The following is a 26,386-nucleotide window of genomic DNA, read 5'->3' as shown; positions in this document are numbered from 1 at the left end:
CACAAAATCTTTTGCCAGGTGTATATTTGCAAGCTACCTTTAAAACTCCAGAAGGACCTTTTTGACAAAAGGCTTTATTCTTGCAACCCTCCCATACAGGCTTTTCCCTGTTGGCTACAAAAACCTGTAGATTTTCAGAGTTTTCCTTGGTTCCTGGTGGTCTCTCTAATAATGTGTCTTTCCTAGTCACCTAGACTTGATGAACAAACAGACTGTGGTAGACAATAGTTGGTTAACAGATAGCCAAAACAATTCAGATTATACACATTATTTTCTCTATGCTGCCTTTAGGCAAAAAAAAGAATTATTAGCAGTATACAATGAACAAAATTATAGTATAAAATTGTATTATACATTCTACAAAAGAAATTACGTAAACAACAGAAGGAATTCTGTATCAAGTCACTTTAAGCATTAAATTATTTACTTGATTATGTACAGATTTTATGTGATAAATTGTGGGGCTAAATAAAGTTTTAATGATGTCCTTAAGTGCCAAGTTCTGATCTTATTTTCTTTTCACGGTTTCTCAACTATTTGTACTCTTTTGGGTTCCGGGGTTCTTTATTTGGTCATTGCTTTCTGCCTGTGTTAAAACTTTCTCACAGTAATGATTGGTTCCATCTGTTCATGCATCTGTTTTAAACTTTTTTTTTTTTTTTTTTACCAGAATTTATGTTGTTTTTGTGCTTTTATTTTCACCACTGCGTTATTTTTGTTGTCTTTTTAGGACTAATGTGTACTGGTTTTGAATCGTGACTGTTTTTTTTTTTTTTTTTTTTTTTTGCTTTATTCAGTTTAATATTTTCTTCTGCTGTAGATATTTTTAAAAGTTCTACAAATGGCACGCAGTTCTCCCACACTGTTACATAAGGCTGAATATTTGAATCCTGATGAAGGTTAACATTAAACTAAACTACTACCTTAATCGATTTCTGATAGTAACTGTGGGTACATTTAGACGCTGCTGAAATTTGCTGCTGTACATAAACAATCAAGCCTTGAGTGGATATTTGGCAGGGCTTTATAGTGGCTGCACCAAATTCAGGCTTAAAATCATTTTCAAGAGGCTTGTGTAGAAGCAGAGCCCTAACACAACCTTGCTTTGTCTACTCATAATGTAGCGTTCTCTACATGTTTTTTTGATTTTTTTTGTATGCTAATATAATTGTATGCTAGCAAATCACCTTAAAATATGCACTGCAGGTTTTTTCAAAACCTTACTCCCAAATGTATACATTTGAATGCGTAGTTTTCTTGTTGCAGTGCACCTGGAGAAAATGGAAATGCGATTCAGTCAAAACAAACTAACTTTATAGACTTAAGTTCATCAAGACATCAAGAAAAATGTATAAATAAATTAATAAAAAACATAAAAAAGTAAAGAAACTGACTGGAGTGACATAATCCAAAGCTTCATACCATTTACACACGCACAATATAGGGATGTAAGAATTTGGTTTTAGTGTGGAGCAAGGATTTTTTTGTAAAAATGACAATGCAGAATGACAACGTTTAACATAAAAATAAAATGTAAAATGCCAATTTTAGATCTATCCAGATTGCAGGCAGGGCATATGATACTCATATGAACCCATATGATCATATTGTTACACCGCTAATAGACATACAATTTGAAATTGTAATTTGGGTTGTGTAGATCAGTGGTCCCCAACCCCCGGGCCGTGGACCGGCACCGGTCCGTGGGTCAATTGGTACTGGGCCGCACAGAAAGAATACATAACTTACATTGTTTCTGTTTTATTTATGATACTGATTGATGTTTTATTTTGGAAAATTACCGGAATCTCTCTGCCACATCTGTCTATGACTCACTCTTCGTGCATGTCAAGATGCCTCAGTGGATGAACAAGGTTCTCAATAAAGGAGCTTCATTGTGTTAACGCCGCGAGTGTGACCATCATTTAAACATGGTGTCAGAAGTCAACTGAATAATATAAAAAGAATGTTTTTAAGGTTTAAAAAAAAAAAAAAAAGGGAAGTTTTGATCGAAAATACTTACGTGCAATTGTATTATTTTTTTTTGTTTTCTCGTAAGAACAATGGCAGAAGGCTTCCGAAAACCCGAACCATTAGTTTTTGACGGCAACATTGCCGAGAACTGGCGAGTATTTGAGCAAGAATATGATATATTCATAGCAGCTGCTCACTCGGAAAAAGATGCAGGACACATGCATTTATTCTCCTTAATTTGGCCGGTTCAGAAGCCTTTGAGCGAGAGTGCACGTTTGTGTGTGCACCTGCCACGTTTGCGGGAGAAGGAGAGCAAAGACGGATCATCGAGGAGGCCGAATCTAGGGAAAACCCGGAATGTCAAAAAAGGAAATGTAAACCACAAACATCACAATGAAACGGCATGAGTTTAATATGAGAAATCAAAAAGCTACTGAAACTATTGAAGCATACATGAGTGATTTGAGAGACAAGGCAGAGAGATGTGCAGATTTGGTGACCTGACTGACAAACTTATAAGAGACAGACTTGTGTGCGGTGTGACTAGTGATAGCATGAAAAAAATTCTGCTAAGAGACAGTGAGCTAACATTGGTCAGAGCAATAGAATTGTGTCAAATTCATGAGCTGATCGATATGCACTCAAAGACTCTTGCAGTGCCCAAGCAAAGCAATTCTAATGTGGATAGTGTGCACCATAGAACCAAAACACAAGGGACCAAACAAAAATTTTACTCCAACAGCCGAAATTCCCAAATTACAGTAAATTGCAGGAGTTGTGGAGGAAAACACAAAGCAAAAAAAGAAAGATGTTTAGCCTATGGTCATCAGTGCCATAAGTGTAATAAATGGAACCATTTTAAAAAGTGCTGCAAGACTACATCAAAGTCAAATAGACAAAGAACTCAAACCAAAGAAAGATTCCACAGATAGTACAGACAAGTCCTTTTATGTGGATGGCGTGTCAATTGAAAAGACTGCTGTACAAACAGTGGAAATAGAAACTCCAAAATCTGAACTGATCTGCACAATGCATATCAATGGACAACTCAGTTGATTTCAAAGTTGACAACAGAGCCAAACGTAATGTAATCTCTGAATCATTATTCACAAAAATTAAAAGAATAGAGAAATTAAGATCATCAAAGAACATGGTGAGGAAATTGGCACAGCAGGCCTCACCATGTTCACTTGCCACTTATCAGGAATGGTATACAACCTACTGTTCTATGTGGTGCAGAGAAATGTGCAACCATTGATAGATTTGCAAATAAGGCTGGTCTCATTTAACAAAGAAATTCATCATGTGTTAGTGAAGGAAACTCAAGTTTTTCAAAACATATTCATTTTGAATATGCAGACCTTATTAAGGATGAGATTGGCAGGCTTCCAGTAACACACTCAATGAAACTGGGCCCAGCAGTGGATCCAGTGATAAGACCAGTATGAAAATCCCAGCGGCTATGCAAAGTAAAGTTAAATGTGAATTGCAAAGAATGGTCAATATAGGTGTCCTTATTCCAGTCAGAACCTACTGAATGGGTGTCTTCAATGGTGGCAACCCACAAAAAAAAGGCTATGCATCGATCCAAGAGACTTCAACAAGCTCCTCCTACGTCCACACCACCCCATGCGGACTGTGGAAAAAGTTGCTGCTCAAATGCCAAAATTTTCAGTTTTTTCTTTCATCAATGCTGACAACATTTAATTCCCCGTTTGGAAGATTTCGGTTTCAGCGCATGCCGTTTGGAATCAGTACAGCAAGTGAGGTTTTCCAAAGAGGCATGGAGCAAATATTTACAGGCTATCCATGTGCTATTAAAGTTGAGGATATTCTTGTGGGAGGACGAGACATGGAAGAACATGATGATAATCTCAAGAAGGTTCTGGATTGTGCACGAAAGGTCAACCTTAGACTAAATCCAATCAAATACAGACGAAACTTGTGCTAAAAGGTTGCTGAAATTTGCAAATAACTTTCCAAAATAATTGTCCATCCCTGGAAAATTATTTTGGAAAGTTATTTACAAATTTCGGCAACCTTTTAGCACCCTTGCGAGAGCTGACTTATAAAGATATCGAATGGTGTTGGCCTAAACAGCAACAAGATGCATTTGACAAGTTAAAGGAGTGCATGACAAACCCACCAACATTAAGATATTATGATGTTCAAAAGCCAGTGACACTGACATGCGATGCTTCACAGCTTGGACTTGGTGCGGCATGTGTCCAACAAAATGTTCCTATAGCATTTGCATCACGCACTCTGACGCAACTCGAGACACGGTATTCTCAAATTGAGAAATAGCTCCTCACGGTAGTCTTTGCATGTGCAAAATTTCATGACTACATCTATGGGAAAACAGTCCACATTGAGACAGACCATCAGCTATTAGTGACGATACTCAACAAGCCACTGCACATGGCACCAGCACGGTTACAACGTATGATGTTGAGGCTTCAGAAGTATGATTTTGTGATAATCTACAAGAAAGGGAAACAAATGTATCTGGCTGATACCCTCTCACGTGCCTCCATGAAGACCACAGAAGCACTAGATAGTGATTAGGCTGATTTTGAGGTGATGTCAAAGGAACATCTCTCATCATCAAGGCTAGATCAGTTGAAAAAAAACCATACATCTGCAGGTCTAACAGATTTGCAGAACAGTACACCAAGGCTGGCCAGACCGACAGTCAAAACTTTTAGCTGAACTTCGTCAGTACTATTTATACAGAGATGAACTCACTGTAAAAGATGGGATTGTGATGAAAGGTCCAAAAGTTGTGATTCACAGGTCACTACAGAGAGAATATATAACCATTTTGCACAGAGGACATCCTGGAGCAGAATCAACAAAACGAAGAACAAGAGGCGTAGCATTTTGGCCTTCGATGTACAAGGACATTGAGGGAGATCTGCAATGGCATGAGACAACACCAACAAAAGAACCACTGAAACAGCATGATGACTCTAGATCTCCCATGGTCAATTGTAGCAACCGATCTATTTGAATGGACTAGCCAAAACTATCTCGTTCTGGTGGACTCGTATTCTGGTTGGTTTGAGATAGATCTGCTGCATAATCTGACATCAACTGCCGTGATTACAAAGTTTAAGAGACACTTTTTAGTACATGGCAGGTAAGGTAAGGTAATGTCAGACAATGGAATGCAATTTACCAGCCAGCAGTTCAAACAATTTGCAATCACCTGGGATTTCATACATGTAACAAACAGTCCAGAATATCCACAATCCAACGGACTTGCAGAACTAGGAGTTCACAGTGCAAAAGAGTTGATGAAAAAAGCAAAAAGGGCTGGAACTGACATCTTTTTGGATCTACTCAATCTGAGAAACATGCCTCGTGATGGAATTCTTGGATCACCAGCGGAAATACTATTGTCAAGGCAAACACGGGCTACACTCCCAATTGACACAGAGCTACTGGTCCCTTCTAATAAAAGTCATATCACTGTCAGAAAACAGCTCCCACATAAGCAATACCAGCAAAAGCTTTACTATGATAGAACCAGCCAGCCACTTTCATACCCTGATGACAGGTATAATGTCAGGTTACAGACTCCTCAAGAGTACAACAAATTAGGGACTATCAAAGATATCTGCAAAGAACCAAGATCATACATGGTGGAATCAGAGAGGAAAGATTACAGGAGGAATCGCAGACATATCTTGCCTGTTGCAGAAACCTTACCACCACAATGCGATTTCAATCCTGCAGAACATCCAAGAGATTGTTGGCCAAGACAAGATACAAGTTCTCTGTCAAACCATACAGGTGCACAGGTAACATCTAATGACTCTAAAGTAACACCAGACACTGTTGCACCTGACAAGAAGGCAGAAAAAACATTCTATGTAACACGGTCAGGCAGAGGCTCAAGACCAACCCAAAATATATACAATAAGCTGTTTGTGTAAAAAAAAAAAAAAATCCAAATAAAAATCCAAATAGACTGTTACTTAATTTAGAGTGAAATGTTTGAAGTTTTATCTCTAAAATGTGACAGTTGAATTATTTGTTTATATATGTTTTGAATTTCAGATTCAAGTTAGAGAATTTCAAATAGTGTAAGCTGATGTTGCATTTATGTTACAACTAAAGAGAATACTAAAGAAGGGGGATGTTGAACATTGGGTTGATGTTCTGTCATGTTTAACAAGCATTTGTATGCTGAAGTATTGGTGGTGGATCAAAAAAAACCCACATTTGAACATTATGGATGAATAAGGTTCTCAATAAAGGAGCTTCGTTGTGTTAACCCCGCGACTGTGACCGTGATTTAAACAGGTGTTGATGACCTGATGCTTAGATCACAGTCAAAAATACTCACATGTCATGTACTTTAAATAACCATGTTCATCAAATGATGGGTTAAGGACAGCTGGATAGTGTATGAGGAGTATTGATGTATTCCCAGAAAATTCTCCTTTGTACAGTATAGTAGCAATCAATACAAAAAAACAATAATGCATTTAGATGATCCTTTCCCCCAACTGCCTCTATATTGTTTTTCTTTAGTTTCCAATGATTTAACTTTTTTAATTTGGTTTTCTGGTGCTTCACAATTTTTTTCTTTGTCTCTTATGCTTTTCCTCCACTTCACCACATGAGGTGATTAGATGAGGTTCTCAAAAAAAAGATGCTAATTCTCGACACGTTTCCTTTCAGGGTTGCTGCTGGTGATCATAGCAGCAACAACAACAAAAAAAAAACCATGTAGCAAAGTCTTCATAATCTCCCTATACTCAAGTGGCACTTCGGCTGTCTATTCGTGATTGAAGTTAGTGACTGCCTGCTCATCATCTTAAAACATGTTGCCAATCTGTTGAAAATGTCAGGTAACCTTCTGTAGATAGGTATGTGAACGTCTTTAGTGCTGGCATTAATGTATCACTGATATGAAATACAGGGCTTAATAGTGCATGGTTTAACTTTATAGCTTCAATTAAATGACAAACCTGTACTGTATATTTATTATTGTGATTGGTCAGATACAGAAGATTATACTACTTTGCATGAGAGAATAGAAAAAAGTCAGTAAGTAGTAAAGATAATTATTAAATAAAAAGCATGTAAGGAAAAAAAAGGAACAATGAAAATCTTAGTGAAATGAACCTTGTAAGAGAAGTAAAATTATGTATATTTAACAAGACTACAAAATTGCTGGCACCCCTACGCATTCTTATGAGCTGTCACTGAAGTAGGTTCTCATTTATATTTTTGCTGCATGCCTTCCTTTTACACTGGGGTATAAATAAAAGGTGATAAAGAGGCCAATTTCCATGAATTATTCTTTAGCAAGAACAATAGGAATGCAAGATTAGAGGTTGCATAAAGGAAATTAAACAAATAGTGTGTTGACTTTCATAAATTGGGCAGTAGCTATAGAATAGTTTTATAGCTACATGATGGAAAATGTCACTGTTAGGCCAAGAAATTTCTTATCGATGTGCAATTAATAATTAGAAGCTTAAACAGCCTGAGCAGTAACGGACATGACTGGAAAAGGATGCAGGTGTATTTTGTTCCCATGCATGTTGAAGAAAAGAAAAGAAAAGTATTTCAAGGTTCAATGCAGGTGATTTTAACTCAACAGAGCTTTCAATTCAACAGCTCTTTAATTAGAAGCCACCACAACACCAACAATTTTTTCCCATGTAACTCCAAAGTCTATGAGATTCACTAGACTTCACTGGAACCAGTGTTTGATATGGTCTCAGGTTATTGTTATTTTTTCCTTGTTCAGCATTTTTTTTCTCCTGGGAGGCTTTTTTTTTGGATACATGGCATCATTGCACATAGAACAAAAATCTGCTGCTTTCCACCAGAAACTGGGACATTTAGATCTTCCCAGCAGCACTGTGATTTAAAAAACAAAAAATAAGTCAAAGTTTGGAAATACTTTGTCTTTTATTGTTTATTATTTACTTTTATTTTATTTTTAGTATATAAATGTACAGATGTATATTTCAATAAAAAAAATCCTCCCTTAACATGAATAACATCTTTACACACTCTTGGCATCAGGACAGTTCATTTCTTCAAGCTTTGAGCTAAAATTATTTGTCATGAATAAACTTGCTAGAGGTGTTTTTTGCCAGAGGAAGTTGGAGATTTCTTTCTGACCTTGTGATCCAGTTCATTCCAGAGTAGTTCAATCGGATTTCGGTGTGGAGACTTAGCAGGACTTTCCATGATAGATAACACTCCAGCCTATTGTTTGCTCTCTATATAATGCTTACAGAGCTTGGACTATGGGTCAAGGTCTTGTTGACTGGTGAAGTTGGTTGAAATGAGCTGCAGACCAAATGGAATTGCATGGTGTTGAAGTATGGAATGGAAGCCATGTTGGTTCAGGATTCCTTTCACCCGGATTAAGTCTCCAATCTTCCCTGCTCCAAAACAACCCCAAAACATTAAGTTTCCACATCCATGTTTGACTGTGAGTGTGAGGCAGTCTGCTAACATCTTTTCTCTTGGTCTTCCTCTCACATAATTTCTTCTATTAGAGCCAAAAGTATCAAATTTATACTCATTTGTCTATAGACCTTTCTTCCAGTCATTCACTGTCCAACTCTTGTGCTTCCAAACATTTAACAAGCACTGTATGTAGACACACTATACAGTACATAGTTTTTTATCTATATTAAAAAAAAAGAATTATATTTTTATTAACCATCAAGACTGCAACGATCCTAAATTTATTTAAACGCTTTTAACAAGTAAAAAAAAAACATTTTTAGATTATGACTTTTTTAAATTCGATAAACGTTAAAGAGAAGGTTATCAAACGTGAACAGAGCATAGATTGTATAAAAAAAAAAACATAAAACTAACTCTAAAGTTGGTATTATTTTGTTTGATTTAAATCGCAAAATAAATGACATTTTTTCATCAGTTTTCTTTTTTCTTTTTTAATCAGATGCTGTCTGGTGCACTTTTGTTGCTTTTTGTCATTGAATTATGTAAACATTTACTTCTTTAGACTAGACACTAGCTCCTGACTCAAGGATGGACTTTTATAAATAGGAATCTATAGAGAAGTGTGTGATCTTTTGTATACACAAAAATATATTTAAATAAGATATATATTTAATTAATAAATATAATCATAATCAATTAAAACTTTTAAAATGAGATTTGCCAATTCAAGCATCTGTTTTTCTCAGTTACTCTGAGTGAGCTGAACATGTGTGTGATTTTTAATGAATTATCTATCACAATTATTGAAAAGTCAAGGAAAAAAGGAAAGTCAAAATAGCACACTCTTGTAGGAAAGTCGGACTAAAACTGGGTAGGAGTTCCACTATGCCATGAGATTTTTATGCCATGGGTTATGGCATGGACTGGGTGTTACATTCCTTTGAGACACTGAAGAATTCTTAGTCACACATTTATGCTGCATACTGTATCTCTCATTCTCCCACATCCCAAAGGGTGTTCTATTGGATTTAGATCCAATGACTGGTGAGGCCATCTAAGAACACCTAGCTCATTGTCATGTTTGTGAATCTGGTTTGAGATGCGTTTTGCTTTGAGGAATAGTGCATTATCATGCTGGAAGTATCCATTAGAAAGAGGTAAATTCTGGCCATGAAGGGATGCAAGTAGCAGCAACTTAAACAGGAACAAAAGTTTGTGGACACCTGTAAGATTTGTATGTTCTTTTTGAACACCCCATTTCACATGTAGTACCTTATTTGCTCTTATAATAACTTTCACTCTTTTAGGAAGATGTTTAACAAAGGAGATTAGAGTCTGTTTGTGGAGATTTGTGTTTATTCAGCCACTAAGGTGTTAGTAAAGTCAGGTACCGATGTAGGGTGAGGAGGCCTGGGGTTTCAATTCATCCCAAAGCTGTTCAATAGGGTTGAGGTCAGAACTCCAAAACAGGCTGCTCAAAATATTCTGCTCCAACCGATGCAGTGCATATTTTCATGGAGCTGGATTTGTGCACTGCGGCATAGTCGTGCTGAAACATGTTAAGTTCTAGTTCAATTGAAATCAATGGTACTGCATCCAAAGTCATCATGCACGATTGTGTGCCTCCAACTTTGTCGTAACAGTTTGGGAAAGAACCACATACGCTGGAAAAGTCAGATGCCCCAATGCTTTTGTCTATATAGTGAATGATGTGGTATTTATGCAATGATTGATTGTATTAAATGGCCCAAAATGTGCTAAGAAAACATTCCCCACATCATTACAACAGTTCCCCAGTCTGGACTGTTTACACAAGGCTGGTTTGGATTATGGAGTCATGGAGTCTGACCTTTACATCTGCATATCACAACAAAAAAATGTCATTCATAACGTCTTCCTAACTTTATGCTGGCCAGTTGTTGGGACAATGTTTTAACACTATACTGAGAGCATAGTGACATATACAGTACAGTGAGCTCTAGAATTATATGCATCCTTAGAAAAGATAAGTGAAATAAAAAGCTGTGGAATGTTACAATGAAAATGCAAGAGAATCATAACCTTTTAAGTAAAGTAAATGCATACAGTACTAAGAGAAAAAATGGCACTCCTGTAAATTCTTATGAACGTCAATTCAGCATGTTTTTTATTTACATTTCGACGTATGCTTTTTATTCTTATGCCACTGGGATATAAATACAAGGTGATAAAGAGGCCAAATCTCAATAATTATTTTCCAGCATAAAGAAAGGGAATGAGAAAATTAAAGGTTGCACAAATGAAATGAGACAAAAGTGTGCTGCTCTTCATAAATCAGGTAATAGCTATGAAATAGCTAAATGCATGAAAATTGTTATTGTTACAGCAATACATGTCTAATAAAAGTTTCCTTGATCATTAGAAGTGTAAAACTCCCCGTGCTGTAATGAACATGCTGATAAAAGTGCTCTTTGTTTGCCTGCACATTAAGAAGGATGGTTAAAAAAAACAGGAAGCAATCTTGTGTTGATTTATACAAGATCCATTTCAGGGTCATGATTAAACAATCTATAAATTAGATGCAACCACGATGCCAACAACAAAAAAGCATCAACAAAAAAAATGAAAAGCTTTCTTTTCCCATTGAAACTTTAAACTGCATAATATTCAATTCAAATTTATTTCTATAGCGCTTTTCACAACGGACATTGTCTCAAAGCAGCTTTACAGAATTTAAGAGTTAAGGTGAACAATGTGTTTTTATCCCTGATGAGCAAGAAGAAACTCCCTTAGATGTTATGAGGAAGAAACCTTGAGAGGAACCAGTCTCAAAAGGGGAACCCATCCTCATTTGGGTGATATCAAGAGTGTGATTATAAATCTTAAAACAACACAGAACACTGAAGAGTGAGAACTAACATGAGCACCAGAATGTAAGATTATGAGTAATGTCCTTTCTACAGTCTTATACAGTCATTTGAGATTATGAAACCAGAACCTGTTTTGTGGAACACAATGCTGTTGTTCTTTTCCTGTCTTAGCCTATCTACCCAAAGGTTTGACATATTGCCCTTTTTTAGATGCCTTTCTGTTCACCATGGTTTTAAAGAGTCACCGTAGTCTTCCTGGGCAGCTCAGATGAGTCGTTTCATGTTTTTTAATATTATCAATAGTACAGTGGAACCCGGTTATGTCGATGTCCTAGGTGGTCGCCAAAAAGCATCGAAATAACTGATGATCGAGATAAACGAAAATCAAAATGGCGGCAATATATTAACGTGCTTGTAATTTCTTTATGTACATGATGTGCGTTAATAAATGAGAATGTGCATGCACGTGTTTTTGAAGGGTTTTTTACACAACAGCGTTGCCGCGATTTGTTTGATGAAGGCATGCTATAAAAATACATACAGTACATGTTTATCTGTCAGGAATCCACCTGCCACGCCCCCTTCGGCGCCCCCTTCAGCGTGTCAGGTGCTTTCTCGGCCGCTTTCTCTGAAGCTCCCGGCTTCAATCGCGCACATATGGTGCTCGTTTATCATCATCACCAGCTCCTATTTAAACTTCCACACTCTCACTGTCCGTTATTGTTGGTATATGTTGGTTCACGGCGGTCGTTGTTATCGCGCATGTGTATCCCGGTACGTGTCTTCCCACCGGCACTCTCTCAACGGCTGCGCTTTTCTTCCCAAAGCGCACCGCGGATTCCCCCCGATCCTGCCGTTGTTCATTCTATGCTTTTGCTGCTCATCCCACATTCTCCCGTGTGCTGTTCAGCGCCGCACTTCTACTTTCGCCTCCCGTTCATCGCATAACATTTAACAACAAAAGGCATATATGCACTAACTAACAGCAGAGATTCACCAGTATACAATACAACACCTGTAGCAGCTGTAAGCCTTGATTTTTCCGCCACTTTCGCGAGTTCTTCTGCGGCTGCACCGAGATAACCGACGTTAAATGGCAAATTTTTCCCCCCTTGTGCTCGAGATATCAGGGTTCGGCGACATAAAAAAAGTCGACATAACCGATAAAAAATGCTTAGACAAAGCCAGAATTTGGCGGTTCCACTTCAAAAACGTCGACTTAATAGGGTTGTCGAGTTAACCGAGGTCGAGATAAGCGGGTTCCACTGTATTGTGAAGATCCCTGGTGAGTAAAATACTTAAAACAGCCCATTTTGCACCAGCAACCATTCCATGGTTGTCACAGTCATCACACTTTCTCTTATTCTGTTGAGGTTTAAAGCCAACATTAACTGACACTCTTGGCCTTTGCAATATTAAATAAATTATACTGCTAATACATAATTGGCTTATTGGAAAATTGCTTGCAATGGCATACAGGTGTTTCGGTTAAAGTGTGGTATGTGTTTTGTGTTGCGGAAAACTGATTTTCTAATAAAAAAAAAATCACAAACAAAACAAAAAACTAAATAATCACCATTATGAATATTCAGGATTTAATGACAGTATATGGAATCTATAAAACAGGATGATTTTCCATTGGACATCTTAATCAGTGATTGTAATTTTGGTGGTTGATAATGGTTGAGATAATAACTTCTAAGAGTAAATCTACTCACTGCGAGTGTCTCAGTCCAGCTGAAGCAGTTAAAGAGATTGCTGAGAGCTTTAGAGTGAGAGGTATTCTCCAGTATTTTGATCTAAAGTTTAATCTTGGCCAGTTATGGGGCACTCACAGTCCTCTTGTCACTGAAGTGAGGCTTGTTGTTATTCTCTTATCCTATTTCGAACAAAGAGCCATTTCCTAGAAATGTTTTAAAAAAAAAATGAACACCACACACACAAAAGAACTTAACAATCTATCAAATCTTTGAGCTAATCTCAGGTCTTGACAGATCATAGTCATCTTGAAGCTAGGTGATGTCTAGATGTTTGAAGAGAAGCAAATTGAGGAGAAGTAAATTGCCAATGTGGACCATGAACTGGAATGGAAGAAAATAAAGCTATGGTTATTCGATTCAGTGAACATGATGATTGCCTTGAATTTGAAAGGTAAATCCTTCTTCTTTTTCAGATGGCTGGTTCCTCCCTTTTCTTGAGCTACTGCTTTTTTTGTACTAGTGACTATTGAAAAAATATTACATGGATATCCGTTGGCACATGTATTCGTCAAAGTTCTATGCTTATAAAAGTGCTTATCTATTAAAAGGATAAATGGTAACTGCAGGTGATGTTTTTAAAATTTGTTTATGACTAAATAACTGATTTTGAGCAGAAATATCTATTTAGTCTTTGGTTTAGTGGCCAACATTTAGCTAAATTATTAACCCGGTTTTTGATTAGATAAGCAGCATCAGAGGATTTGCTACATAAACTGTTCTGGCACATGCTAAAAAAGCTAAAGTTGATGACCTATGAGGATTTTTCCCAGTTACTGATCAGTTTTGCTAAAGCATTTCTTTTCATGTGCTTGATCTGATCTGCTGAAATACTTTGTTTCTGGAAAGAAAATCAAAAAACCAGTCCATAATTTTACCTGGACACTAGACATGAATTTCCTGATGTGATCATAAAGGCTGTCCTGTGCTCATGCCAAGACACATAAATACAATATGATTGTAGCAAACACACGATATCAATTTAACACATGTAAAAGGTTCGTTTTAATGGAAGGGATGAATGTACAACCTGGCCTTTTATATTGTACATGCATATTGTATATTGTCACCTTGAAATCTGAGCTGAATGTACATTAACATTGCATTTCTAAACACTTTGGCACAAAAAGCACATTAAGAATTACAAAAAAGGTTTTTGAAGAAGGAAATGAGCGCTTAAGTGCAAGTCGAGAATTCATCCGCTTATGAATAGGTTTAATGCAATAGATTTATTGACTCGATGCACACTATTTTGCTATTTGACATTGTGTTGTTTTCTCTTCATGGGCTAAGAATTGTATTTTGATGACTGGCATTTAAGCATTGCATTATAAAAGAAGGACTTGAGACCAAAAAAACAAGCTCCAGATTGGCAAACTCAAAGCAGTGCTTTTCATCCGTATGCAACATGCAGTGCTGTCTTGGAAGAAGAGTCCAACTGTGTTTCATTGGAAAATAATTTTGCATATAATTGAGTTTAACAGCATGCCTGAGTGGCCTGTTATTGCCTAGGAACAAGGCTTGAGACAAACAGACATTTCACGTCACTGGCATGCCAGATAAATTCCCCCAAAATTCTTTTGGCTCTGCTTACATTCCAGACAGCGGAATGATTTACGGCAGATCTAAGTGAATTATGAGGGTTCAGCTGTGAGCGTGAATCAGGGTTTGGATTGTTGTGAGGAAGATAAGACGATTCATCTTTCAAGTTGTTCTCGGCTTGTGACTTTCTATTCAAAATCATTAGCATGAACCAGAAGTGGCAAAAGTACACACATCCTTTACTTAAGTAGAAGTACAGATACTCATGTTTTAAAATACTCGGGTAAAGGTTAAAGTACTGATTATACCTTTTTACTTAAGTGAAAGTAAAGAAGTCTTGGCTCAGACATGTACTTAAGTAAAAAGTAGTTATTACTTCTACCTGTTTTAGCTGTTAACTGGACCTCATCATATTAATATTAGATAGATAGATAGATAGATAGATAGATAGATAGATAGATAGATAGATAGATAGATAGATAGATAGATAGATAGATAGATAGATAGATAGATAGATAGATAGATAGATAGATAGATAGATAGATAGAACTTTATTGTCATTGCATTGTACAGGTACACAGCAACGAAATGCAGTTTGGCATCTACCAGAAGTGCAAAAAGAAGCAATCGTGCAAATAGTACAGATAAATATGTATCATATTTACAGCATGTGATATATATGTAAGCACATGTACAGTGATTAAATATAAAGGCTATAACAGTGCAGAGATGTGTGGACATTATTAAGAGCCTTTGCTATGTTTCCACACGGACAGTTAATGAGGTGATACCGGAGAAACTGCACTGCTTCAAGTCAAGAAGCTTTTATATATATATATATATATATATATATATATATATATATATATATATATATATATATATATATATATATAAAATCATTGACATTTTACAGATTTGAATGCTGTATTGTTTTTGTCTGTACGATCAATAAAGACAGTAATTTAAGTTTTGCTGGAGGTTTTAATTTCGCCTCTTTTATATTTAGTTATTTATTTATGTATTTACATTTTTTTTAAATGGTAAAAACAGAAATGCGTGTTGAATTGGTAGCGCGTTAATAACATCTAGTGGCGTTTAAAATAATTTTAATTTTGACAGCCAAATATATATATATATATATATATATATATATATATATATATATATATATAAAACTAATAAAAAATTTTGTTACCTAATGAATGTATCCAGGCTGAAGATCCACATATAGAACACAAGCAGAGAAAAAATGATGATGATGATCATGAATGTGTCTGTTCTCAGTCATGTTTACATCACTGAGACACTCGTAAAGAGTGAGAGTCAGGACTTTATACACCAGCGGATTGAAAAAGACGCGCAGTAACAGGAAATCGGTTGTTCGGCTGAAATCGGCGCGCAGTGAAAAGAAAAATTGGATATTTCACCAAATCAGTGGATTAAAACTAAAGTAACGAGCCGGTTTTAAAAATGTAAGAAGTAAAAAGTACAGATATTTGTGTAAAAATGTAATGAGTAAAAGTAAAAAGTTGTCTGGAAAATAAATAGTGGAGTAAAATACTGATACCAGAAAAATCTACTTAAGTACAGTAACGAAGTATTTGTACTCCGTTACTTCCCACCTCTGGCATGAACATAACTTAGCTTTTGAGAATTATTATAAGGTATTGCTTAGAAACCAGTATTATAATAGCCTGGACCCAAAAATTAAAGGGAAATATAATGGTTCTTTTTGTTTATTTTAAAATCAGAAACTTTGTTATTGCCCTGTAGGTTAGACAGCTAAACATTTTGGATCGAGGTACCGTAATTTCCGGACTATAAAGCGCACCCATATATAAGCCGCACCCACTGAATTTGACAAAGATTTTTATTTTAAACATAAATAAGCCGCACCTGTCTATAAGCCTACAAAGTTCCTATGAACTTTACACAGGCTTTAACGGAAGACAGTGTCTGTTACACGGTGTAACGGGTGAAATATGTTGTGGCTCCTTTAAGAGCAGAGCGGCATTTTGGGAATAGCCTGCCGCCACATTTTTCCGCTATTACTGCATGTGTGCAAGACCGAGGAATATGTCCTTATTATTTTCTGATGCTCATTTCTTTGTTTCTTTGACTAACCTATAACACTGTTGCCAAGAAAAATAAAAAAAGCACGAGTTTTGGAAATCTGTCTGTGCTTATATGATTTCTGTTGCAACTGGAGTTAGCGAGCTCTCCCTTAACCCTGAAACAGTAGCCTACCAAGAAAGTCATTGTTCACTGTCTTCCTCCTTCCTTTCACAACTATTTCTCTCGGGAGTTTATCTTTTTTCATCATTGTGCATTTAAAAAAAACATTTTTCTCCCGATGCCGTGCAGCTCAGAACACCGGTGAAGTGCGTTTTTTCGTTTCCGTTCGGCAATTTCATTGGTCTAATGTTATGGGGTTCAGTTTTTTGGCTTGAAGTTTGTGAAACCGGGAAAAACCCAGGAAAAATTCATAAATAAGGCGCTTCGTTGTTTAAGCCGCGGGGTTCAAAACGTGGGAAAAATACGGTATATCTTATTTATTGGAACATTAAAAACTGAAACACTGCATATATAAACTAGTGGTTTGGGGCTTTTAAAGAAACATTTTATGTGTATTGTATAAGGCAGTAAGGAACTCTCACATTGGATGTAATTCCTATTTTCTATTTGTGTTTCTCAGCACTTACAAATGTGAAGCTATGGGCCATTGACCGGCAGTGTTTTCAGACCATCATGATGAGGACCGGACTCATCAAGCATGCCGAGTACATGGAGTTCCTCAAAAGGTGGGCCTCTCTTTCTGCACAATTTTCTGTACAGCAACCTGTCCTTTTCCTTTTTACCTTTAGAAGCTGCATGGCTTTCAAGTATACCTTTTTAAAAATACTATTAAAAGCAAAATAGGACCTGACTAGCATCCTAATTAAATCAGGCTGTAAATCAGGATTCAACTGTTCCTGACATTAAGTAATTAGTTGAATCTAATTCAAGTGACAGAAAAAAATGCATTTAATATTTTTACATTAACATGGACTAACTACTCAAGATAAGTTTAGCAACTTATCAGATAAGATAAGTTTAGATCTATTATTTAAACTAAATTCTTATTCTTTTACTTAAACACATTTTTTCTTTTTACTCTTTGAATAAATCAAAGTACCTCAGTAGAATGGGCTGCGTTCAGCATCCAAGTATTTCAGAATATCATAGTTCATCACTGTAGACAAAAAGATTAAGACTAGCACTAATTTGTCTTTACATGCCGCACAATGTAGCTAATGTTCTGTCCTAGTAGTGACATGATGAGGTCACATCAAAACAGTGTTGAAAAAATTCTCATAGTGTGCAGTGTAAATTGGTGAATAAACAAGGCTTGGGCTTGGGCCCTCCTACTGCTGCTATTATTATTATTATTATCTTACACTGAATAAAGAGGTTATGTATAAATAGGTGATGACTAAAAAAATCCCAAAACAGCAACAAAGAAACGTGAAAAGCGCCTCAGATCCAAGGACTGATCCACCGACTAAACCCTGAGCGATGATTGGGCCCTACGTATGCTGTAACATCGGCATTACAGAGTGATGGTGAGAGGAACCTGATCTGTTTGGATTAGGATCATGTTGGCTCAAAACCCACTTTTCCAGGAGACACTGTAATTCCTCATGACATACATCACATTGCTGTATATAAACACCTTACGTGCGGCCTGTCTATCTGTCTATATGGAGTAAAAGTGCAGAAAGCCTTTTTAAAGACATATGTGTCAGTGTTATTACTGTTTTAATGGCTTCTCACTGGTGACAGCCAGCACGATGTCTAAATGCAGGGATAAGTGTTAGGTCTGATATCATTACATCAACTAACTGTGTACGCTCGGCAGCGCTCTTATGGCAAAAGAAGGCAACAAAAGCAAAGGTATATACACACATTGTACATCTTGCACATCTATATGATAAGCAACTAAGATCGAAATCTACGAGCTGTATTTCAGCATCGAAAGCCAGCCAGTTCAGCCAGAAAACCTAAATCAATAGGAGCATTTTTAAGAATAGTCTACCATAGTGTTGTGCTAAGTAATGGGAAGTGAAGAATCTGAAGTGTTTTTTTCTTCTTATACAACAGCAAAACATCAATGCTAGCTTTAAAAACATAAATTAAAGGAATGACACATTATACTGTACTTTTGAACCTGTTTATAGATATATCTCATGTTGTGGAGCATTTGTAAAACTTTGAAATTAATGCAACATAACTGAAGCTTTTTCAAAGAAAAAACATACCGTAATTTCCGGACTATAAAGCGCACCCACTGAATTTGACAAAGATTTTTATTTTGAACATAAATAAGCCACACCTGTCTATAAGCCGCAGGTGTCTACACTGAAACTAATGAACTTTACACAGGCTTTAACGAAAGACAGTGTCTGTTATAGGGTGTAAAGGGTGAAATATGTTGTGGCTCCTTTAAGAGCAGAGCGGCATTTTGGGAATAGCCTGCCGCCACATTTTTCCGCTATTACTGCATGTGTGCAAGACCGAGGAATATGTCCTTATTATTTTCTGATGCTCATTTCTTTGTTTCTTTGACTAACCTATAACACTGTTGCCAAGAAAAATAAAAAAAGCACGAGTTTTGGAAATCTGTCTGTGCTTTTTCTTTTGTCGTCGTCGTGTGTTTAAAAATTACCAATTTTTCTCCCGGCGGCTTATAGTCCAAAAAATACAGTAGTCAAAGTTCTCATGATTCTGATGGCAAATGCAAAGGTAGAGCTTTTTATTTACACAATAACCATAGAAGTGTAGCAATAATATATTGCTAAATAAACAACTCCTTTTAAAACACTTTATTATGACAGGAAAAAAACTGAATGCGTTTAACTTATAAGTGCCTGCATTAATATCAATCATTTGGCAGTCGTGTCTGAGCTGTCGCTTTAGAAAATGCAGCAACATTCTCTGACCAATCAGAACAGAGAAATCCAACCGTGATGTGATGAGAAAATAATAATTATAATATTATCCTTATTATTATTTACAAAAGATTTATTGTCATCCTTTAAAAATGAGTTTCACTTCACTTCATGCTATGCTTTCTCTTGCAGCTGCATGGCATTTAAATGTTATTTTTGTTGTTGTTTTTCCGCATTTATTCATAAAGATTTTTTTTTTTTTGGTATTTAAGGAATGCTAGCCAATAGGAGATTTACAATGATTGGTGCAGCAGTCAATGTCTAAAGCTGTTGCTTTGTTCTAGTGCAATCAATAGTGGATTGACACAGCACCACTTAGTGTTTTTTCAAGCCATTTTGGTAGACGATTACATCGATAAACCGGACATGTTTAAAGGAAATTTCAGTTCAGTGTGTATATGAGAGGTGAAATGGTTAGAAAAAAATGTCATGATATGTCGAAACTCCTCAAGCAAAAAAATAGACTTTCAGACACACAGAGCAATGTCTTAATGTCCAATTGACCTGGACAAAAGTAATTTACAATAAAAGTGGTTTATTGGCTTAAACCTGTGATTGCCTTTTCTTCTTTAGAGGGACACAGTTGGGGATCATGACTGTAGGGTGTGTATAGGGTGTGTTTTGTCTGTGTATGTGTGTATGAGTGAGTGAGAGAGAGAGAGAGAGAGAGAGAGAGAGAGAGAGAGAGAGAGAGAGAGGGAGGGACATGTTTAGTGAGTATTATGGAACACTTGGCCTGGTCTACAAAATGTCCAGATCTTAAACTTATAGAAAGATTAAAAAAAAATGGGATTATTAGAAACAGCAGGCAAATAAGCTTCAGTCTAGCAAAGTCCAGCTTAAATCAACAGATATGGCCAATACATAGCCAAAGATTTGTGCACACCTGACACATGCAATTTTTTTTTTTTTTTTGTAAATTCTTTTTAGATTTAGTTTCAATCTCATGTGGGAGATGATGGCTTAATGTTCAAGGTATTGAACCTTGGACCTGAAGTTTGTGAGTTCAAATTGTTGCCACTCCAAGCTGCCACTCCTGGCCCCCTCACCCCAAATCCCTTAACCCCATTGCTGCTCGGTTGTATTAATTAGATAAATGTAAGTTGCTTTGAAAATGCTGTAAATGTAAATGTTATAAAACTTGCATTTTCCTTACCACTAGATTTTGGACAGGGGATTTTGGGATTTGTATTTGCAAGAGCTATAGTGAGGATCTAGTATTCGATAAGGAGGCTTTGGTTTGTAATCTGAGTTCCAGGTTATTTCAATGGATCTGATATTGTGCGCAGGAACAGTATCATACTAGAAAATGTTTGGGCCCATTTTTTTTTTTTTTAAGAAAAAATTACAGTACATTAAAAGACTAGATAGATAGATAGATAGATAGATAGATGGATGGATGGATGGATGGATGGATGGATGGATGGATGGATGGATGGATGGATGGATGGATGGATGGATGGATGGATGGATGGATGGATGGATGGATAGATAGATAGATAGATAGATAGATAGATAGATAGAGAGCTCGCTAACTCCAGTTGCAACAGAAATCATATAAGACAGGTTTCCAAAACTTGTGCTTTTTTATTTTTCTTGGCAACAGCGTTACGGGTAAGTCAAAGAAACTTAGAAATGAGCATCAGAAAATAATAAGGACATATTCCTCGGTCTCCACACATGCAGTAATAGCGGAAAGCTGCGGCGGCAGGCTATTCCCAAAATTCTGCTCTGCTCTTGAAAAAAGGGCAACATATTTCACCCGTTACACCGTGTAACAGACACTGTCTTTCGTTAAAGCTTGTGTAAAGTTCATTAGTTTCAGTGTAGGCTTATGGACAGGTGGGGCTTATTTATATTTAAAAGTCAAATTCAGTGGGTGCGGCTTATATTTGGGTGCGCTTAATAGTCCGGAAATTACGGTACTTTTTACCATATAACTGGTGTGTTTTTACTAACATTAGCACAGAATATTGTAGGTGGTACAATATTGGTGCTGATTCCATCGTTATATACCGCAGCAGTGTTATGTTTTAGAATCTGATTGGAACAAAGGTGACCACCTGCATAGGCTGTATTCAGGTTTTTATGATTTTTTTTTATTAAGTAATTTTCTAATTATTTTTCTAATTCATTATAATTTGACTAAAATAATGTCAAATTTGTTTGTTTTGTTTTTGTTTTGAGGACATACGCAAGCCTAATAATGCGTAAAAACTGCCATTTCAGTAGAACGTGTTATAGCTTTAATGCAATGAGTCTTTAATGTGAGTTTTTAAATAAGTATTAATAAGTGGCAAATTACTGTTTTGCAAAACGAAAAAAAAGGGGCAGCTTGAATGTGAAAGGAAAATGTCAGGATGGAAATAACAGATTCTTTTCCTATGACAGAATGCTTTCAATAGTTTACATTTCTTATATAATACACAAGTGTACCATACACATGACCCAATTTTAAGTCGCAGAGTTTATGCTACACAAAAACCTGTGATAGAATCTGTTCTCTCATTATTGTTTTTTGATTAATGTGATTGGATAACCCAGCCATTAGGGAGGCACAAGCCAGTGCACTCTTAGTGCCGGTCCCAAGCCCGGGTAAATTGGGAGGGTTGCGTTAGGAAGGGCATCCAGCGTAAAACATGTGGCAAATCAAATATGTGGATCACAAATGAGAATTTCATACCGGATCGGTCGAGGCCCGGGTTAACAACGACTGCCACAGGTATCGTTAGCCGACAGGGTACTGGTGGAAATTGGGCTACTGTTGGCCGAAGGAGGAGAAGGAGAGGAGGAAGACGTCTACAGAGAAGGCAGGAAAAGGAGAAGTGTAGGAGAGTGGAGGTTCGGGTTGGTACTTTAAATGTTGGTACTATGACGGGTAAAGGGAGAGAGTTAGCTGATATGATGGAGAGGAGAAAGGTAGATATGTTGTGTGTTCAGGAGACCAAGTGGAAAGGGAGTAAGGCCAGGAACATTGGAGGTGGGTTTAAACTGTTCTATCATGGTGTGGATGGAAAGAGAAATGGTGTAGGGGTGATTCTGAAGGAAGAGTACAGTAAGAGTGTAGTGGAGGTGAAGAGAGTTTCTGATAGGGTGATGAATGTAAAGATGGAAGTTGAAGGAATGATGATAAATGTCATCAGTGCCTATGCTCCACAAGTTGGCTGTGAGATGGAGGAGAAGGAAAGATTCTGGAGTGAATTAGATGAAGTGGTAGATGGTGTACCTAGGAAAGAACGATTGATGATTGGGGCAGACTTTAATAGGCATGTAGGTGAAGGGAACAGAGGTGATGAGGAGGTGATGGGTAGGTATGGTCTTAAGGAGAGGAATGTGGAAGGGCAGATGGTGGTAGATTTTGCTAAAGGGATGGAAATGGCAGTGGTGAACACTTATTTTGAGAAGAAGGAGGATCGTAGGGTGACATATAAGAGTGGAGGAAGGTGCACACAGGTGGACTATGTTCTATGCAGGAGATGCAACCTGAAGGAGATTGGAGACTGTAAGGTGTTGGCAGGGGACAGTGTAGCTAGACAGCATCGGATGGTGGTCTGTAGGATGGTTTTGGAGGCGAAGAAGAAGAGAAGGATAGTGAGGACTGAAAGAAGAATAAGATGGTGGAAACTGAAGGAGGAGGAGTGTAGTGTGAGGTTCAGGGAAGAAGTCAGACTGGGGCTCGGTAGTGGTGAAGAGGTGTTGGGTGATTGGGAAACTACTGCAGGAGTGATGAGGGAGGCAGCTAGAAAAGTACTTGGTGTGACATCTGGAAATAGAAAGGAAGACAAGGAGACGTGGTGGTGGAATGAGGAAGTGCAGGAGAGCATAAGGAGAAAGAGGTTGGCAAAACAGAAGTGGGATAGTCAGAGTGATGAGAAAAGTAGGCAGGAGTACAAGGAGATGCGGCAGCAGGTAAAGAGGGATGTGGTGAAAGCCAAGGAAAAGGCATATGAGGAGCTGTATGAGAGGTTGGACACTAAGGAAGGAGAAAAGGATTTGTACCGATTGGCCAGGCAGAGGGACCGAGCTGGAAGGATGTACTGCAAGTTAGAGCAATAAAGGATGGAGAGGGAAATGTGTTGACTAGTGAGGAGAGTGTGTTGAGAAGGTGGAGGGAGTATTTTGAGCAGCTGATGAATGAGGAAAATCAGAGAGAGAGAAGGTTGGATGATGTGGAGTTGGTGAAGCAGGATGTAGATAGGATTAGTAAGGAGGAAGTGAGAGCAGCGATTAAGAGGATGAAGAGTGGAAAGTCGGTTGGACCAGATGACATACCTGTAGAAGCATGGAGATGTTTAGGTGAAATGGCAGTGGAGTTTTTAACCAGATTGTTTAACAGGATTTTGGAAGGTGAGAGGATGCCTGAGGAATGGAGAAGGAGTGTGCTGGTACCGATCTTTAAGCATAAGGGAGATGTGCAGACCTGCAGTAACTACAGGGGTATAAAGTTGATCAGTCACACCATGAAGTTATGGGAAAGAGTAGTGGAAGCCAGGCTGAGACAAGAGGTGACCATCTGTGAGCAACAGTATGGTTTCATGCTGAGGAAGAGCACCACAGATGCCTTATTTGCTTTGAGGATGTTGATGGAGAAGTATAGAGAAGGACAGAAGGAAGTGGATTTAGAGAAAGCGTACGACAGGGTGCCAAGAGAGGAGTTGTGGTATTGTATGAGGAAGTCAGGTGTGTCAGAGAAGTATGTGAGGGTGGTGCAGGACATGTATGAGGACAGTGTGACAGCAGTGAAGTGTGCAGTAGGAACGACAGACTGGTTCAGGGTGAGGGTTGGTCTACATCAAGAATCGGCCCTGAGCCCTTTCCTGTTTGCAGTGGTGATGGACAGGTTGACGGATGAGGTCAGACAGGAGTCTCCCTGGACTATGATGTTTGCGGATGATATTGTGATTTGTGGTGCGAGTAGTGAGCAGGTTGAGGAGAGCCTGGAGAGGTGGAGATATGCGCTGGAGAGAAGGGGAAGGAAAGTCAGTAGGAGTAAGACAGAGTACATGTGTGTGAATGAGAGGGAGGGCAGTGGAGCGGTACGGTTGCAGGGAGAACAGGTGGAGAAGGTGGAGGAGTTCAGATACCTGGGGTCAACAGTGCAAAGTAATGGAGAGTGTGTTAGAGAAGTAAAGAAAAGAGTGCAGGCAGGGTGGAGTGGGTGGAGAAGAGTGACAGGAGTGATTTGTGATAGTAGGGTATCTGCAAGAATGAAAGGGAAAGTTTATAGGACTGTGGTGAGACCTGCGATGTTGTATGGATTAGAGACAGTGGCATTGAGTAGAAGACAGGAGGTGGAGCTGGAGGTAGCAGAGCTAAAGATGTTGAGGTTTTCATTATGAGTGACGAGGATGGACAAGATTAGAAATTAGTTTATTAGAGGGACAGTGCATGTAGGATGTTTTGGTGACAAGGTGGGGGAGGCGAGATTGAGATGGTTTGGACATGTGCAGAGGAGGGACATGAATTATATTGGTAGAAGAATGCTGAGGATGGAGCCACCAGGTAGGAGGAAAAGAGGAAGGCCAAGGAGGAGGTTTATGGATATGGTGAGGGAAGACATGCAGGTAGTTGGTGTGAAAGAGGCAGATGTAGAGGACAGAGTGGTATGGAGACGGATGATCCGCTGTGGCGACCCCTAATGGGAGCAGCTGAAAGAAGAAGAAGAAGAAGAAGATTGATGTGATCGGATTCGGTAAAAGTACCACAGCGTCACGTAGCTCATGACTTGTTACTGTCTTTCATTTTTTCTTTATTTGAGATTTCTACTTTTCTTCATTCTCATGGGAAATTAAGATAAGGCTTTTATGGATAGAGGCAAGTGCTGATTGGTGCCATCGGTTTCTGCAAATTCACCTGACTTATCTGAGACTAATCCATTCATTGATCTTGACCTGTGAATTACAAATGTGATTCGCTTTCCAGCCTCATGCCATGGCCGAACAATTTACCATGTATTATGTATTATGTATCTAGCAGACTATAATTTTACACAGAATGTGTCTTTAAAAAGTTGAGAAATGTATACATATTAGGAGGACGAGTTTGTTGAATCAGACGCAAGCCTGGAGTGTGAGAACTCAATAGAAAAGATTGTGGCTCAAGAAAGTCTTTCATTTAATAATATAATAGTAAAAAAATTGTATATCAGATGTATTTTTTTTAGTTTGTTGACTTTTTAAGCAAAAGAAACTGCAGTTGCTTTTTCAAATGTTTATCTTTTTATAATAACCCAAGAACCATTTCAGTTTGTGTATGTGTGTATGTGAATCTGTATGCGTCTGTGCTTGCGTGTGTGTGCGTGCGTGTGTGTGTGTGTGTGTGTGTGTGTGTGTGTGTGTGTGTGTGTGTGTGTGTGTGTGTGTGTGTGCTCCAAAATTCTGGAGTGAGGTCAATAGAGTGGTAGAATGTGTACCTAGGAATAAATGATAGGTGATTGGGTCAAACTTTAATGGACATGGAGGTGAAGGAACAGAGGTAATGAGGAGGTGATGGGTAGGTATGGTCTAAGGAGAGGAATGTGGAAGGGCAGATGGTGGTTGATTTTGCTGAAAGGATGGAAATGGCAGTGGTAAATACTTATTTAAGGGGAAGGAGGAGCATAGGGTGACATATAAGAGTGGAGGAAGGTGCTTACAGGTAGACTTTGTTCTATGCAGGAGATGCAACCTGAAGGAGATTGGAGACTGTAAGATGTTGGCAGGGGATAGTGTAGCTAGACAGCATCGGATGGTGGTCTGTAGGATGTTTTTATAGGTGAAGAAGAAGAGAAGGAGAGTGAGGACTGAAAGAAGAATAAGATGGTGGAAACTGAAGGAGGAAGACTGTA

The 26,386-nt window shown here is 37.8% G+C and overlaps 1 protein-coding gene across 2 annotated transcripts in view; it reads left to right on the top strand.

Moving 5' to 3' along the window:
* prkg1b (protein kinase cGMP-dependent 1b) overlaps window positions 1–26,386 on the top strand; it is a 201,671-nt gene that overhangs the window by 100,813 nt on the left and 74,472 nt on the right. For both annotated transcript variants that reach the window (XM_046853942.1, XM_046853941.1), the window contains exon 4: window positions 17,268–17,373. In XM_046853942.1, the coding sequence (XP_046709898.1) occupies window positions 17,268–17,373 (106 nt within the window). The remainder of the gene's footprint in view (window positions 1–17,267; window positions 17,374–26,386) is intronic.

The sequence above is a fragment of the Silurus meridionalis genome, chromosome 7, assembly GCF_014805685.1.
Source record: "Silurus meridionalis isolate SWU-2019-XX chromosome 7, ASM1480568v1, whole genome shotgun sequence".
Classification (NCBI taxonomy): Eukaryota; Metazoa; Chordata; class Actinopteri; order Siluriformes; family Siluridae; genus Silurus; species Silurus meridionalis.
This window is presented reverse-complemented; position numbering and strand designations above follow the sequence as displayed.